The sequence below is a fragment of the Amphiura filiformis genome, chromosome 11 (genome assembly GCF_039555335.1).
Source record: "Amphiura filiformis chromosome 11, Afil_fr2py, whole genome shotgun sequence".
Lineage (NCBI taxonomy): Eukaryota > Metazoa > Echinodermata > Ophiuroidea > Amphilepidida > Amphiuridae > Amphiura > Amphiura filiformis.
Genome location: NC_092638.1, coordinates 37,017,258 through 37,034,987, shown reverse-complemented (window position 1 = coordinate 37,034,987; position 17,730 = coordinate 37,017,258). Strand labels below are relative to the sequence as shown.

Below are 17,730 nucleotides of genomic sequence, written 5' to 3'. Positions count from 1 at the left end.
TTGTAAAGAACGTATTTAGTAAATAGATAATAGAAAGAAAGAAAGGAAGGAACCAGTGGCGTAACTAGGGTTGGTAGCGCCCGGGGCAAGAAACAAAATTGGCGCCCCCTCCCCAATTCTTGAAACAATTGCGCGCGGAGCGCGCGTAAAATTTTGGACAAATAAGGCCTACAATTAATTAATTTTGGTTACTAGAAGTTGAATATCGGTCTTAAAATGTTCTTTTAAAACAATTGCGCGCGGAGCGCGAAATTTTGGACAAATAAGGCCTACCACTAACTAATATCGGTCTTAAAATGTTCTTTTAATTGATTTTGCGCTGAAATGCGCGCGAAGCGCTCGAAAATTTTGACTTTTATTGCTTGGAGGGGCGCAGAATTGGTCAATTTGGCGCCCCCTAAGGGTAGCGCCCGGGGCATGTTGCCCCCCCCCCCCTAGTTACGCCACTGGAAGGAACAAAGAAGGAGGAATAAAGAAAAAAATACAAGAGAATACACAGATCCTGAGTCAATGCCCATTTTGCCTGGTAGTCAGTGGCGTAGCCGGGGGCATGTGCCCCCCTTGTGAACAGTCTTGCCCCCCCTCTTGCCCCCCCTGTGGGATGGTGGCCGCCCCGACATTTAAGACTTTTTTGTGTTTCAAATTGACATTATAAAATTATTTTGCCATTTTAACCTATAAAGTGCCAATTCGCGCGAATGTATTCCCTTTTTGCACCATATTTCACCAGTGTAGCTTCAATATGCCAAAATTTTGTATCGCATTTGTAACATTAACTGATTTTGTCGCCCAAAAGGTGCCCCCCTCCTTAAAATTGGTCTTGCCCCCTTTGCCCCCCCTAAAAAAAGTACTGGCTACGCCACTGCTGATAGTCCATAGGCCTACCCAGATACCTGAGATTAAAATCCAGACTGAAGGAGTCGAGAAACTCAGCTTGAACCCCCACTTGCCCAGTTCTCCACAGAAGAACTGATAATACACCTGTCACTTTGATGACAGACAGAACAGGATATGGATAAATATTAACCTTGACTAATTCCGAATTACGGCCGAATTTAACCCAAATTGTCTTAGTTTTTACAAATTTTTCCAAAATGTTGGGAACATTTTGACAATTTTGGCTAGATTAAGGGGGTACTACATCCCTCGATAAATTTGTGTATATTTTGCATTTTTCTCAAAAACTAATAACACAGTGGTAACAAAAGTTATGTATATTATAGGGCAAGGAATCCAATTACTACATACACTGGAATTTCAGTGACCCAAGACACGCGGTTCGTTATTTATGATAAGAAATAAGGTACCACTAGGATGTACCTCATTTCCTATCATATAATACTGAACGCTTGTCTTGAGTCACTGAAATTTCAGTGTAGTAATTGGATTCCTTGCCCCAATAATATACATAACTTTGTTACCAGTGTGTTATTTTGTTGTTGAGAAAAATGCAAAAATAGTCACAAATTTACCACAGGGGTGTAGTACCCCCTTAAGGAAAAATTGGGCTCAGTATTTTTCGAAAAAATTGAGAAAATTTTGAAAAAAGGACCCATTCATATACCAAAATAGGCTTTGAAAATGGGGTCATTGATATACCAAAAGGCTGAAAATGCTACCCATATTTGCGACACGTCCCCGTATGGTCATTTGTACTGAGTACCCCCCCGACCAGCACGGATGCAAGTTATTGGAGCACATAGTGGACAGCTAGCCAGAGCCAGGTGACAAGACACTTGACCAACAGGGGCGTAACCAGACCGGACCTTCCGGGGGGGCAAGATTGAAAAATTTCCCAATTCTTGACCAAAAGTCGCGAGCGGCTTGCCGCGAAGCGTTAAACGGGTGGGGTCGAGGGGCCCGCCTTAGGGGCCCTGGTGGGGTCCAGGGGCAAATCTTCGGCGGTAGTCAAGGGTGCGGAGCCCCTGAAGCTCCTGGTTTTTGGCATATTAGAAGCTAAAAATCAGTGTTTCAGAGTACAAATTTCAAATTCCCTCTTTCTTTCTCTTCTCCTTCCCTTTTCTCTTCTCCTTCCCTTTTTCCCCTCTTTTTCTTTTCTTCTTTCCCTTTCTCTTCTTCCTCTTTTTCTCTTCTCCTTCCCCTTTTTCTTCCCTCTTTTTCTCTCCTTCACCCCTTTTCCCTTCCCAATGTTTTGCTCTTCTTCCCAGTTTTTTTGTGTCCGGGGGGCAGCTTGCCCCCCGGCCACCCCACTGGTTACGCCACTGTTGACCAAGTTGACATCTCGGACAATCAACATGCTTTTCGTAAACCGAGATCCTGAGTGTGAACTCATCCTCACTTCTCATGATTTGCTACACAACCTGCAGTAAACTTACCACTGACTTGGGAGTGCTTGGTTTTTCAAAAGCCTTTGACATGATCATTCCACACAACCGATTTCTTCTCAAGAGCTCTCAAGATCAGAAAACCAAAGATGTGATAGCACGGTCCTTTTTAATCAATCGTTTGCAGCGCGTGGTGGTGAATGGAAACTCACGACTGGAAACCAAGGAGCTCCTCAGAGGAGTGGGGACTGTGTTGGGTCCTCATCTCTTCCTAATGTTCATGAAACATTTGTAGTACCACTCGCTCATTTGCTGATGACTGCCTCGTCTACAATTACAACAACAAGAAGTCAACTCATGAGCACCAGCTACAAGCAGATTTAAACAAAATGGTTGAGTGAGCCCAAACATAAGGCATGAGATTTGACCCATCTAAGTGTAAAATCATGAGGATCATCCGTAAGAGGAACCCTGATCCTGCCAACTACTCCATGGTGGGAGTTGACATGGAGGCGACAAATAACACCCAGTACCTATAGGTGTTCACCTCCAACCTCCGAGCATGCTACACCTCAAAAGGAACCAGGGTGCTTAATTTCATCAGAGGAAAAATACTTGACCCCACTTAGATCATGCCACAGCTTCTTGGGATCCCTACACCAAGACACCATTGAAAGAGTTCAGAAGAGGGCTGCCAGATTTGTGTCCAACATATATTTAAAAAAAAGACACCAGCATTACTGCCATCCTGATGAAAGACCTGAAATGGACCTCATTTCAGTAAAGAAGGAAGTGTAATCGGCTTACCTGCTTTTACAAAATCCTGAATGGCCACACAGATCTGAGATCTCATCAAGCCCAAAATGACCAGACCCAGAAGAGGGACACCCCAACAATTTCAGCAACAACACTCAAACACAGATGCTCACGCAAACGCCTTTTTCATCCGCACCCAATGGAATAGACTCCTTCACACCACAGTAGAACAGCCTTCACTAATTATCTTCAAGACATTGGCTCTTCTTTCTAACCCTTGCAATTCCCACCAATGCAATTCTCCCTCCATGTCCAGTTAAAACTTTTCTTGGAGTATTCATGAGGACTCACAACCAAGTACCAAGAAGGAATAAAAAAGGAATAAAAGAAAAAAGCAATAAAGCTTTTTAGTTACCTTTCATCTACTGACGATAGTTTCATTTACTTTAGCTTGCTATCTACTGAAGATAGTTTTTAGTTAGCTTGCTATCTAACTGAACATAAAATTATTTAGTTCGCTTGCTAGCCACTGAAGAAAGTTAGGTTGTTATTGTGGCGTTTTGGATGAGTTTGTGTTGAAACGACCACACTCTGGAGAACTAGACTCGCTTGATTGACTTGATTTTATTCGCGAAACTCCAATCCAACCAAAATCAGGAAGAACTCGCTATCGACGGGAGGGGGCGCTAGACCATATTTCCACACTATCTCCCTGCTATCTAGGGAGGCGACGAAAATAAAAAGAAACTGTTCTACAGGCCCGACCGATCCAGATTTTGAACAAATTGGGAACATAATTTTTCGACAATTTCAGGAACATTTTTTTTTGTATTTTCCCAAATTGCAAATATTTACAGATTTTGGTGATTTTGTTGGGTCATTAAAAAAAATATAGTTAGCTTGCTGGCTACTAAGCTTGCTATATTATAATAGGCCTATACTGAAATTTATTTCGTTAGCTCGCTATCTACTGAAGATAGTTTTATTTAGTTAGCTTGCTATCTATAGTTTTATTAGTTTTTTTGTTAGCTTGATATCTATAGTTTTTTTAGCTTGCTATCTACAGAGCATAATTTTATTTAGTTAGCTTTCTAGCTACCTGAAGATAGTTTAGTTAGCTTGCAACGTGTTGCAAGCTAACTAACAACTTCATGACTTGCAAGTTAGTGAAGATAAAACAATTTTTAGTTAGCTTTTATTCAGACATAATTATATCGGGGGAGGGGGATCACTAACTAAAATGGGTGACGGGGATGTGCGGCCACATTGACCTCCATTTTTCAACTCCCTCTCCCCAATGACCCCTTTTGATATAAAATTGGATTGATCAAGTTGTGCCCATATTTATTGGTCGAGCTATGAGTTTAAAAAATATTGGACGAGACGTATTTAAAACTCGAGATATAGCGAGACCAATAAATATTGGGCGTAAAGCATCCAATTTTATCATTATTATGTTTTGGATCCTTGGACTCATCAAAACATATTAATTACTGAACTCCCTGTCATCCAATGGCCCCCTTTTTGTTTTCCTGTCACCAAAAGGCCCCCCCTTCGAATATGTTGAGAAAATTTTTGATCTCTCACTGATCCTGTTTTTTCCATTAGGCCTATTTTTCTTCACAGTTTTCAAAAATTTTCAAATGTTTTCAAACTTTTTGATGAATTTTTGAAACATATCATTGTAAGCGCTCTTTGTAGCAATGTCATAGTTCATTGAATTTACAACCGAAAATAGGCTTAGTAACTTTTTGCACAAGATTTGCAATGATAGAGAATTGGCCGTTGCTCCGAGTTGAAAAGTACCCTTGGACAATATAAGTGTGTTCTTATATTTAATGACATAAAATTTGAAAAATATTGTAAGGGACGCTTGCAGGTTTTGACTTTTAATTTACTTACATTTATTGTGCTTGGAGGTCGATTTGCCACATTCGCCTTGTACATTGAATTGTGTTACCTGTTGACGTAATAAAAAAGTATTTTAGGGGGAGGTGTTAGGCCTATAGGGCCTATAGCTTTCGTTCGAAAATCTGATTGGATGAAGGGAACACTTGTACTTGAGGATTTGACAAAAACCAATGCCTATTTTCCATTAGATCTCACACAGTTCTTATGATGCTCGCACTCAACTGTGTAGATTCGCTGTGCTTGGAAATATCTGATCGAGGTGGAAACTGTATTTTATGCATTTATAAGAGAATCGTTTTGTGTAGCCAAACCTTTTCATATGATTTTGAAACAACATTTATATTTTGACCCAAAATCCTTCTCAGTCTCACTGAATGACACCCCCTTTTTGGTAAAAATTTCCCCAGTCTCACGGAAAGACCCCCTTCTTTGGGGCCTTGAAAGACCCGTTGTTCAAAATGTTAGGCCTATTAGCTTACATACATACATACATACATAAAGGTATTTATATAGCGCCTTTAAAATTTATCAAGGCGCTGAACAAGGAGAGAAAGGATGGGGAAAAAGAAACACAGTGGAACAAGAAAGAAGCTAACTGAAAAGGTGAGTTTTCAGTTTCTTCCTGAAAACTGGAATTGATGGAGACTCCCTGATGGCTTTAGGGAGTTTGTTCCATTCCCTCGGGCCAGAGACAGAGAAGGTATTTAAACCAGATCCTCTATGTGCTGACTAAGCAGGGTCTTATCGGAAGAAGATCTCAATTCTCTTCCGGGAGCATAGGCTGAAAGAAGCTCACAAAGATAATTGGGGGCACGGCCCTGAGAGCACTTGAAAACATAAAGCAGGAGTTTAACAAGAATTCGGTCCTGGATTGGAAGCCAATGCAATTGAATGAGAAGGTCGGAGGTACCAGTTGAGCGAGGGACAGAGAAAATCAAACGCACAGCACGATTTTGCAGCTTCTGCAGTCTATTTCTTTCACCTTGAGTGATACCATAGAGGATTGCATTGCCATAATCAAGTCGGGACAGTATGAGAGAGCGAACAGCATGGTGACAGGTATCCTGGTCAATGAATTTACGGATGCGGTAAAGATTACGAAGATGGAAATTGACAGACTTTGTGAGGGTGGTAATGTGGTCACGCATAGACATGGTGGGATCAAATATGATTCCCAGATTCCGGATGGAATTGGAGGGCTCGATGATGACTGAGCTGCTCAAATGAAGCGTAACATTGGAAATGGAGTTAATAGGGGGCGGTCACTATTTACGCCAGGGGGGGGGATGGAGGATTTTCCAACTTTTCCCTCAATTTTTTCATGTTCCCCTGTTGGCTTCAGAAAAAATTCAGGTTCCCCCATCGATCAGGTAAAAAATTCAGGTTCCCCCTCCCTAACAAAAACAATACTAGCCTACGGTCTTCATGTATTTTTACTTTGTACTTTTATTGTCTCTCTTTTAAAATAATGAAATATATGAGTATTCATAATCATGGAAAGAGTTCTGTATACTGTACCCCTTGTTTTTAATAAGTTTGTACAAGAAATGTTTTCTTTTTCTTGGCCTTTTTAAAATCACAAATGGAATATAAACAGAAAAATAAAATTAAGTTACTGGTAAAAGTATAGTACAGGTGCACAGAACTCTAGCCTGTACATGTATTAAATATCACAGTACTATATTCACAGGCAGATTCTTGTGACTGGCAACACAGGTTTAATATTAGTCTACTGTAGTAGACCAGTTTAATTTATCATTCCCTAATCTCTCTGAGCTGACCATGGAAAACTCATCATTCCTGTTCTGATTCAACAGCTCAGCTATCCATGAGAAAACTAGTCTACTGTAGTAGACCAGTTTAATTTATCATTCCCTAATCTCTCTGAGCTGACCATGGAAAACTCATCATTCCTGTTCTGATTCAACAGCTCAGCTATCCATGAGAAAACTGGTCTACTGTATTTGGAAATTACAATGAACTATGCACTCTATAGTGGCTATGATGTTACCTCATTAAAAATGCAGTCTTGGTTGTTTATGCACATATCCTGTGGTTTATTCAGATTTCCTTTGACAGCTTAACCATCGCGTACATGTGCGCGACGTCAAACGTATACAATGGACCTTGTGCAAATAATACGCGCTGGACGGCTAACAGTAGGCCTACGCTTAATTTGTAAAAGGAAATCAATTACCTGACCCAGATAGAGCTACCCCACGTGGGTTGGGTTCAGTGAACACAGTGGGTTGGGCTAATGCATAAACATGATTGTATGCTTGTCTATCTGTTATTGGTTAAGATTTACCACCCACATTGATTTTTACTTCATTAACATTCATCTCAGATTGGAGATGAAAGAGGTTGAGTCTATGTGTTAAGATATGGTGGGTCACACAGGTCATATCCAACTACCGCAGTCCTTTTTTCTCTGGGCAGGGCAGTCACTGGAAATGTGATGTGTTTCGTCATAGATTTTAAATGGTTTCAGGCATGGAAACGTATGAATTGTTTAAAAAAAAGGAATGCAGCGCAGTCTAGTTTAATATGTGCACCAAGCGACTCGAGGGTGCTACAAGTAGGACTCAAGGTGATTAACATTATACCTGTGTTGCCAGTTGATTTTGAAGATTCTGGCTGTGTACATACCCAGGGTGCAGCTTGTTGCTACGCTTTACTGGTTATTTCCAACACTGTTTTGAAGAGAAAATTCTGAATACTATTATTTACAGCAGAAGAACTTGGTGAAATTAAAAAAGGGGCAGGCCAATTTTGACCTGTGTATTTTCAGTCTACTCTATTAATTAATTAATAAACCTTCATGGCCCCGGCCACATTTTGTACAATGTGACCTCTAAAGTTGCTTTGTATTTTCTCTTTTGGAGCAAGAATGTGACACTGAAGTTCATCTATATCAATAGTATCAGGATATTTTCATCTTTTCTGTAGACCATCATCATACAAAAATGACTATCAAATATGGAAACCTTGTACGTGTTGAATCATTATTTGCCTGTTGGTACTGCGCTGTGCAAGGAACATACCACTTTAAAATGAAAAAACACTTCTCCATGACCCTGCTTTCCTTCCACTTCTTGTGACTACAACATGATCTTCAAAGTTTTCCTCGTGCTCACTATCACTTGTGTCTGATCCTACAACACCATATACTTGATCACTCTCCTCCTCAATACTTTCACTTTCAACTTCTTCATGGTCACTGTCTTCACTCTCCTCCTCAATACTTTCACTTTCAACTTCTTCATGGTCACTGTCTTCACTCTCCTCTTCAGCATTTTTCAAAAACTTTATTGTTTTGCTATTTTTTATATTTTTTTTAAAAAGATTTTTTTCAAATGTGTTTTCAATTAATGTCAAAAGGCAAAACGTTTGGGTAAATTTTCTGTATTTTCGGGATGTTTGTAAAATAAAATTAAGAAAATAAAAAAGAAAACTTGGATTTGTGGGATATCGAATGCGTGTCCATTTGCTAAATGCGCGCAGGGGCTTTGAGACAAACATTTTTTTAATTTGGCCTAATTGGAAAAATCATTGGTTTGTGTGAAATTTGATGACGGAAATTGAGTCTAACACTCTTGCCCTTTCCAAAAATGTATGATTTGAGTACATAACTTTGAAAGGTAAAACTTGACAGCATTTTGTATTTTTCACAAAATTTAGGTTTGACGTACCCCATGCCCCAGCAAAAAGTAATTTACAAGCCAAGAAAAGTAGTGGGATCTGTCCTTTTGTCAAGATTAAAATTTGAATAGTAATAATTATATTTGTCTTCATATACTGGTTAAAAATTCAATTTACTTTTGGATCATATCAATAATACACATTTTTCATTCAAGAAAACAGTTTAGAATTGTGGGTTAGTACATTGATACTTTTGTATATGATTAATATTTTCCTGGGTTAGTCAGGCTGTAAGACTTTTTTCTCCGTCTGCTTTCAGATTTGCACATACATTTTGTATTTTGTACTTTAATGGTTTTGAAAGAGTGTACTGTGCTGTTTTGTAGGTGTAGAATAGTAATAACAACATCTGTATTTGTAGCAAAAGCAAAAATGAAAATACTTTCAAATTTGTTTCGAAGCTTGTGGTGAAAGTGCTGGCTGCGGGGCCATGGTGATAATTGCGTAGCACCTAACATGCACGTACATTGCAAGTATTTGCACATTTTACACATTAAAATAACGAGGCCCTGTAGCCTGCACTTTCACAAACCTGGGAACAATTTTGACTTTCACTGTAAAAATCAGTAGTGAATCAGCCTTGTTTGTACATTGTATTTTATGTTACATGTAATCCAAGAAAACATGTCATGCCACCAAGGCTGTCAAAAGATTAAATAAAGTAGTGAATATGCACATATGCTTTAAAATCAACATGTACTACCGCTCTGTCACTCTGCTTTTCCTGTTTTACAGTGGTTTTTTAAAAATTTTTTTTTAATATACTGGGGGAAAAATTCATGTTCCCCCCAAATGGAATAAATATAATTCGTGTTCCCCCCAATCATAATAGAATTTTTTTCGTGTTCCCCCCTTCAATCCTCCATCCCCCCCCTGGCGTAAATAGTGACTGCCCCCTTAGCTTTTGATTTTTGAACGGCTATGGAGACCAAAATTTGACATAAATTTTAAAATTTATGCCTAAAACTAAACTGTAGATCGGAGATCAAACTATAGGCCTACTTTTTCTGAATCTTATGATGAGAGGATGTAGGCGTGTGTGTTTTCAGAATCCATACTGCAGTTACTGTCCGTTTTCCTATACACAATACACAGTGCTCTCACCATTGACGTGTGACCTCAACAAATGATGTATGTTGGGAGAATGCCCGGGAGAATGGACACTTGCCTAGTTAACATCACTGTGTGAAAAATAACCAGCCAATATTTTATTTATTCTCCAAAACTTCTAGCAAATATATTTCTCTAACATGACCTAAAATTACAGCTAGGTTAGATGTTCAGAAATGGTCGCACTTTTGTAAAATATGAGTGAGGGCAAGGCATAGCTAGCCAACTCCCCGTGTTAATTGAATGGAGATTTGACCGAAAATATTGGTATCGGACCGCTCACTTCTGAAGGATGCCACAAAAAAACGGTAAAAGCTACATTTAAATTATTCTAAATAGGTTCTAGAAAATAAAGTTTTGTAACATGTCCTAAATTTTTAGCTAATTTAGATGTTTGGAGAGGGTCGCACTTTTGTGTTTTAGGAAGGATAGGCCTATGTAAACGACAGATAACACCAAAAATATGAAGAAATTATTTCCAAACTGTGTTAAGTCAACAATCATTATGTTGCTCATTTTGAAGAATGCTGGTTAACAAAAAGCAGGTCTTTGTGTCATTTCGTGAACAATGGTACACATACCATTGTTTCCTTTCGTTTCCTTTATAATCGGTTACCCAACTGAAGCTGTAATACCAGCTTTATTGCGATGTCGCACATTGAACTGACACTTGTACACAACCAGAGAAGATCTGATTTAATCAGTTGAGCTGCTTCAATGAGTGTTATCTTGGTTTAATAGCTTTTAATGGGGTTTAAGTCCTGCAAAGGTCGAGATGAATTCTACTGTAGGCCTAACTGTAGACATGACTGCATCATGCGACATAATAATGTTTAAGTTAATTTGGAGACTCTATTTTGTTTCAGCATTTTTAATAAATGGCCTTCCCTACTTGTTCGTGCTTTATTATTATTATTTTTAAAAAATTTAATTTTAAGGGATATTGGTCGTATAATTATATTAAACAGCGCGGTACATACATGTATGTACATATGCAGCCCCGCATGCAGCCTTGTTGTCCATTTACATCCACGTGGAGTTTGTTTGTAAACATTGGGTTCAAAGGTCATGTACTGACGTCAACGAAAGGCATGCTGGGATACATTAGTAATTATTTTTCTCCATCATCTACGTTGTAAACAGCTGTGTATGTGGCGAAAATGGGAGGCTCAGATTCAAAGCTAAATTTTCGTAAAGCGGTTGTACAGTTAACGACAAAAACACAGGTACGAGTATAGAAAATTATGATTATATTATCAGTAATTACGATGTTAGAGCAAGTGTTTCCGTACGAACGACATCGTCGTTTTCTCAGCCGGCCATTTTGTTGATTTTAAAATTCAACTAATATTTACAGTAAATTCTTGGCCAAACTGGAACACTATAAACGCTAGTGGCTCCGCGATAAACACACGCGAATATAGCGCGGTACAGAAGAAAGCATACACGCGTCTTACATTGCGTACACGCTTAGTATGTTACATGGACGCAACGCGCATGTTCCAGCTTGGGCCATGAAATTACTGAAAATATTATAGGCCATAATACATCATGCATGACATGATATAGGCTTTGATCGAAAAGTCAATCCTCAATGCCCAGGCCACTGATAACTGACGATGGATATGAGGATAGAACGTGGAGCTATCGGCTGCGTCAGAATCAGTATACTGAAAAGCTAGTCCGAATAATCAGACCCAGAACAAAATATTAATTTCTGACATGATCATGTTCTGGGTCTGAACTGTTTCCATATAAAATCTTGATGGCAAATTGGACAATAGAAGCACATGGTTCTACGTGACAGCTTTTTTAATCCCTATTCATGTTACGTGAATCACGCTATTGTGGACCATCCTTCTGATACTTGAGTGTTTGGACAAGCGGAACGGTCTTTTGTCTACCTCTCTGTTTGTAAACAAACCAGGAGGTCGAAATCGTCCTCCTCGCCGAATACGAAAGTCAGCGTAATAGTACGGCACTACTGAAAAGCTTGCCTTAGTCAAGCAGCGAGAACTCTCATACTCTAGCCTCGCTCTATAGCTCATGAGCTTCAAATATATGCACACAATATAATTTATAATATAATATAATTTTACAGTAAATCTTTGCCAAGAATGAATTCTAAGCGTACCTTGCGTGTATACTGCGTTGAAATGCACTTGTATCTGATACGAAAACTACACGTAGTAGCCGGACATAGTAGCCGCTTCCAGACGCATCACTGCAGCTCACAAGTTTTCCTGTCATCTTTCTTTCCAAGAACTTCGAGAGACCGGAATTCTCTCCAACTGGAGCCTGCTCAACTGCCATCCCTCAATGCCTTCAAAGCGGCATTGAAGGGCAGCCTCACCTAGACAGCACGCAACAAAGCTTTTTAACCGCACCCACTTGTATATAACTGCACCTGAAATTAGAGACTGGGTCCATGAGGATGTGCGCGTGCTACCACTTGCAGTGTGAAATCTTCTGTACCTGAAGTCTACACTTTATAGGAAGAAGAAGAAGAAGGCTGCTGAGGCGATCTGTTGTTGCAGAGTGGAAATTTATGAAGGAACTTTTTGTGCCATGCCCGTACGCTTGTAAGCGCCGACATTGGTCATTGCAACATCGCGATTCATGGTAGTACACGCTCGTCAAAGGCTTTGTCAAAGGTTTACTGCAAGATATTTTATTATACTATAGATGCTAGATGCTACGGACGTAAAGTACTTTTTTGTACTTCCTCACAGAATAGTGTGTTTATTTTTGATCATGTGACACACTTTTAACCAATCAATGAACAAGAATCTATGAATGAAGGATATAATAATAAAGATTGCATATTTCATGTATTCTGAACAGTCCAAAATTTTGTTGAAATGAAATTTTAGCAAGATTTTTGATGTGATCTCCGTCGTGATCAGCTTTGTTTTCTTCTGAACTTTCACTGCTTTACACGATGTCGTGCTTCAGCAAATCTGACTAGATTTCGAATACAACGGTCTCGAATGTGAAGTTTATTGGCTAGCAAATTTGTGGCTAGACTTCTCGAGCAATATAATGCATGACACCATGTAAAGCAATGGAAATTTGGAAGTATAAACAACACCGATCAAGACGGAATAGTGCCCACAAGTTGTTCAAATGACACGTATCGGGAAATTGTTAGCATGTTTAATGAATAAAATTAAAAATGAGCAAACTTTGCTTTGAAGATGCAGATAAGTCATCAAAATAAATTTTGGTAACATTAAACTTCACAAAGAATTGTTTTAATATGTTTGAAAATTGTCGACAATTGAATGACTGTTGGATTTCTTGATCATTTTTCAGTCGGACAGCGTTGACATTTTTGCAACGGATGTTTTTTATTCTGCTAATGTTGAAATTTGGATGAAAGTTTCGATGAGTCAATTATAACTGTATCTTTTGAGTAAAGTTTGCCTATTTTGAACAGTCTAATTTTGTTGAAGTGCAATTTTAACTTTTTTGACGTGATCGCCTGTCGTGATCAGCTCCCGGATCAGCTGTGTTTACCTCTGAACTTCCATTGCTTTACACGGTGTCATGCTTCAGCGAATCTGACTAGATTTTGAATGTAATGGTCTTATCTCCAGCCTCGAATGTGAAGCAATCGGTGAGCAAATCGTGGCAAGACTTCTTGAGCAAGTTTTACACTTTCTTGCGCATTTAAAATAATACCACCTTCATACACATGTTGTACTGAATTCAAAATAAAATTTTCCAACTTACGAGTGGTTTATTTTGGATGATCATGTATGAAGTAAACTTATGTTTTCCCCATAGAGCTGTATAAAAATTTACACTTCGCAGCTCTGTGATTTTCCCTCGCTTGCAGCAAGATGGCCACCATTGGCTTTTGTCTAGACTAATTCCAATCATTCGTCTACACTGTTATGCTTCATAGTGACGACTGATTAACTTACAGTTGATATCGTGTAATCGTGACGAACTTCTAAAAATATTTAATGCGACTTTGGTGATGCGCTATAGCACAACTGACTAGCGGCATCCGTGTATTGCGTCGCTGTACCGCGCCGTTGTGACAAGATCTGAAGTTCTAATTACAAAAACATCAAATTCGGTCAAAAGGTCAATTTGGACACAACTGCTATGCCACATGAATCCCATTGCAAAATCCGTCACATTTTTCCACAAAGTTTTCTCAGTCATCAATCCAGAAGGTTGGCGAATGAGGGCAGCAGTTTACATGTAGCTTTTGTCTAGGTTTTGTCATGAGTCAGGAGTGTGATTTTCTGTTTCCGCATTATGCGCAGTGGCGAAGGAAACGTTAAACATTGTCAGATCATTAATAACTATTTTAATTTATTTGTTGTTTTCTTACAACAGCCAGTAGAAGCAGGAGATGATGCATTCTGGGACCAGTTTTGGGCGGACACAGTCACAAGTGTCACTGATGTATTCGCTTTGATACCAGCAGCAGAGATACGAGCATTAAGGGAAGAGTCACCATCAAATCTAGCAACACTATGTTACAAGGTGAGAGGGACAACCCCTAGACTACCCCATAGTCCACTTGCCCATTGTGCATACTTTGGATATTGTATTTAAGCTTAAAACTCTAATTTAATTAATGTGTGCACAATTGATAGATTTTCACATCTGATCTTTTCAGTCACACTACTCCCTCTCTTTGTTAGCTTCCCAAGTAGAATACTGACTTTGCCTTGCGGTTAAGATTTTTAACACAGGACTCTATGGAGAGTTAGGCCAATTTCTGGCCTAACTAAAATTGGCCATGATGTAATGCATCTTTAAATGGATCTGCCTTGTGATTGGTCGCCCATGTCTCGCTATGGTTTAAATCTTCTGGGCCCGCGCCATTACCATTAACTACACCGTACACAACTGTCTGTGGTATTTGCAGCGCTTTTGTGTTGACGCTGAAAGTTAATCTCTCATCAAACATCTAGCGTACTTGTGGTTAATGGACTGATAAACAAGTATGCTTGACAGTGTGTTTTAGAGAGCAAAGTCCAGGGGTAAATTTCTGCTTACAATTCAAAGTCCATATTCGAATTTTCGGGTTCGCTATCAATAAACTGGTAGATTCCAAAATCAGAATTGTTCAGTATTAAAGTGAGCCATTATAATTATGCAAGATAATGTTGCATTCAATTACTTTTATTGTCACTAATCATCTGATGTTTTTAAACTCTTTATGACCATTTTACTGTTGAATACTTTAATTTTAATAAACATCAGTATAATTTTGAGTTCAACGAAATGGGTTCATCATGACTAATAATAACATATTTTTAATAAAATTCGACTATGGCATAGTCTAGACAACCCCTAAATCAAATCAAGCCAAAACTCAACTCATCTCAAGATACATAATAAAAACAGATTGTTTACCTTTTTTTTTTTTTACATTGTACACCCATAAATTTCAGTCTTTAAGGTAGCTGCCTCGGATACAACACCCTTGCAGAAAAATAGCTCCTGTGTCTGATCAATCAGGTCTATTCATTTAAATCTTTAACATAACAAAGAAAAGTATTTTCCCCACCTATTTTAAGAGTCTTATAAGAATTGTAACAATTCTTATGTTTTTCTTTATTTTTTGAAAATTCCCTTAATTTTGACAGTTTTTGATTTTGTTTGCCCACTTAGGAAGGAGCTATGGTTACCAAACTTTCAGGGATGGTATATAAGCTTAATATCTAAATTCTCTCGTCAGTTTTTGTGGATAAAGTGTTTACTTTTTGAAAAAAATTATTTTTTCCATTTTTAATTTTAGGGAATGTTAGAAACACTGTAGCTTAAAATAAAAACACTTAATTGGAAAAAACTGACGAGAGAATTTAGATATTAATCTTATTTACCATCCCTGAAAGTTTGGTAACCATAGCACCCTTCCCTGTTAAAAAAAAATCCTAGAATTTAGGTAATTTAGTGTTTCTAGAAAAAATCAAAAATCATAAAAAAGTACCAACATTCCTGTTAAATATATACTTAAGTAACACTAAGTTAGAAAATAAACTTGGTTTGTATTATTCTGTGATATATTGGCAGCAAAATGAAACTTAAAACTTTTATATACAACTGCTATAAAGGAGAGAAAAATCAGTTTTAATAAAATCTTTGTTTTCAAAAATGTTGATATTTTGAGAAATTGGCAAAGTGCCAAAAGCCCTTCCCTGTAGTAATTCAATGGGATTTTGAGATGATAAAAAAATGCGTAACTCAAAAACGCTTTGTTGGAAAAAATTAAAACTTGGCAAGTAAGGTTTTCTCATCAATACACACATCCTATATCATTTTCAAGGAGTTCTGAGCATGACACCGTAGCCGATACAGCCACCTTAATCTTTACCCTTTATATAAAAAATGATAAATCTCCTGCACTACATGTATGCATTGAATTTAAGATATCAGTGGTCCACTTTACCTCCTAGAACCCTCTATTCCGACATATTATATAATGTCAAATTGACGTACATTGTCAATGGTTTACAATATTAATATTCATCAAAAGTAAGAGATTTTTTCAGGAACCCCAAAATTTGGCATAGGTTACCATAATGTAAAAAAGGATGGTTAACAACTTCGAAAAATTACCTTCTACGGTCTTTAAAGATGCAGAATTACTCTGTATTATAACATACAAATGGACTGCAAACCTAAAATGATCTGCTGGGAAGCACGGTGGCCTAATGGTTAGGGCGCGAGCTTCATAATCGAAAGGTTGCGGGTTCGAATCCCCACCACGGCCAGTGTGTTGCGTCCTTGAGCAAGATAGCTTAATTCCCAATTGCTTCACTCCACCCAGGTGTGAAATGGGGAGCTGCTGGGGGTAATCACAATCTAAGTCGCTGAGAGTACCTGCGCATCAGTTGCGGACTTGTGGAAGCGGAAATGATTCTGATATATCCTAATGGCAGCGAATAATTGTTGAAGTGTGCTGGTACTTAGGTGTAGCGCACGTTAAATCACCGACATTTATTTATTTATTTAAATGACTTGATGAAATAATAATCTACTTTTTTGAGGATACCTTTGTTTCAAAGCAGATATTACAGAATTCAAAGTACATTTGTACTTTGAATTCTGTAATGTCTGCTTTGAAACAAATAATAATGTACGATGTAAGGCCAATATATCAAAACAAATGTTTTGTGCGGAAATGACATCCCTTATATCAAGCCTTGGGATCTCCTTTATAGAACCCCTACCATTCCTCTTGTGTGTCAGCTTTATTTGTCTCAATATTTGACTGTGCACAAACACTGCTAGGTCATGCTCACCTCTGACACACATGTTAAAAGAAATATAGGTGAGAAACAAAATTGAATTGAACTGAACTGACATTTTTTCAGGCTGTAGAAAAGCTGGTGTCTGCTTCAGAGAGCGGTTGTTCCGGTGCGAAGGACCAACAAATGGTACTCAACTCGGTCCGGCTACTCACCCGTATCCTGCCATACATCTTTGAGGACCCTGACTGGAGGGGGTTCTTCTGGTCAACGTTACCTGGTCAATCGGTAAGATCACAAGGGATGGGTTTCATTTTTCATGCAAGGAAATATGATTAAATTGTTTTTTCATATCGTGTTAAGGTGGTACTACACCCACTGATAAATTTTGTGACTCATTTTGCATTTTTCTAAAAAAATAACTACACACTGGTAACAAAAGTTTTGTATATTATAGGGGCAAAGAATCCAATTACTTCGCTGAAATTTCAGTGATTCAAGACAAGTGTTTCATTATATATATATGTTAATAAATAATGTACATTCTAGCGGTACCTCTTTTCTTATTATAAATAACGTACCACTTGTCTTGAGTCACTGAAATTCCAGTGTAGTAACTGGATTCCTTTCCCCTATTATATACATAACTTTTGTTACCAGTGTGTCATTATTTTTGAGAAAAATGCAAAAATAGTCACAAATTTATCAAGGGGTGTAGTATCACCTTTAAGAATTGCAGTCTTCTA

At 38.2% G+C, this 17,730-nt stretch overlaps 1 protein-coding gene across 3 annotated transcripts in view; it reads left to right on the top strand.

The window, feature by feature from the left end:
- Nucleotides 1-10,857: 10,857 nt before the first annotated feature.
- Nucleotides 10,858-17,730, top strand: part of LOC140164806 (protein HID1-like) — a 49,964-nt gene continuing 43,091 nt past the window's right edge. For all 3 annotated transcript variants that reach the window (XM_072188176.1, XM_072188177.1, XM_072188175.1), the window contains exons 1-3: nucleotides 10,858-10,990; nucleotides 14,118-14,267; nucleotides 17,111-17,272. In XM_072188176.1, coding sequence (XP_072044277.1) covers nucleotides 10,925-10,990; nucleotides 14,118-14,267; nucleotides 17,111-17,272 — 378 coding nt within the window. In that variant the 5' untranslated portion in view covers nucleotides 10,858-10,924. The remainder of the gene's footprint in view (nucleotides 10,991-14,117; nucleotides 14,268-17,110; nucleotides 17,273-17,730) is intronic.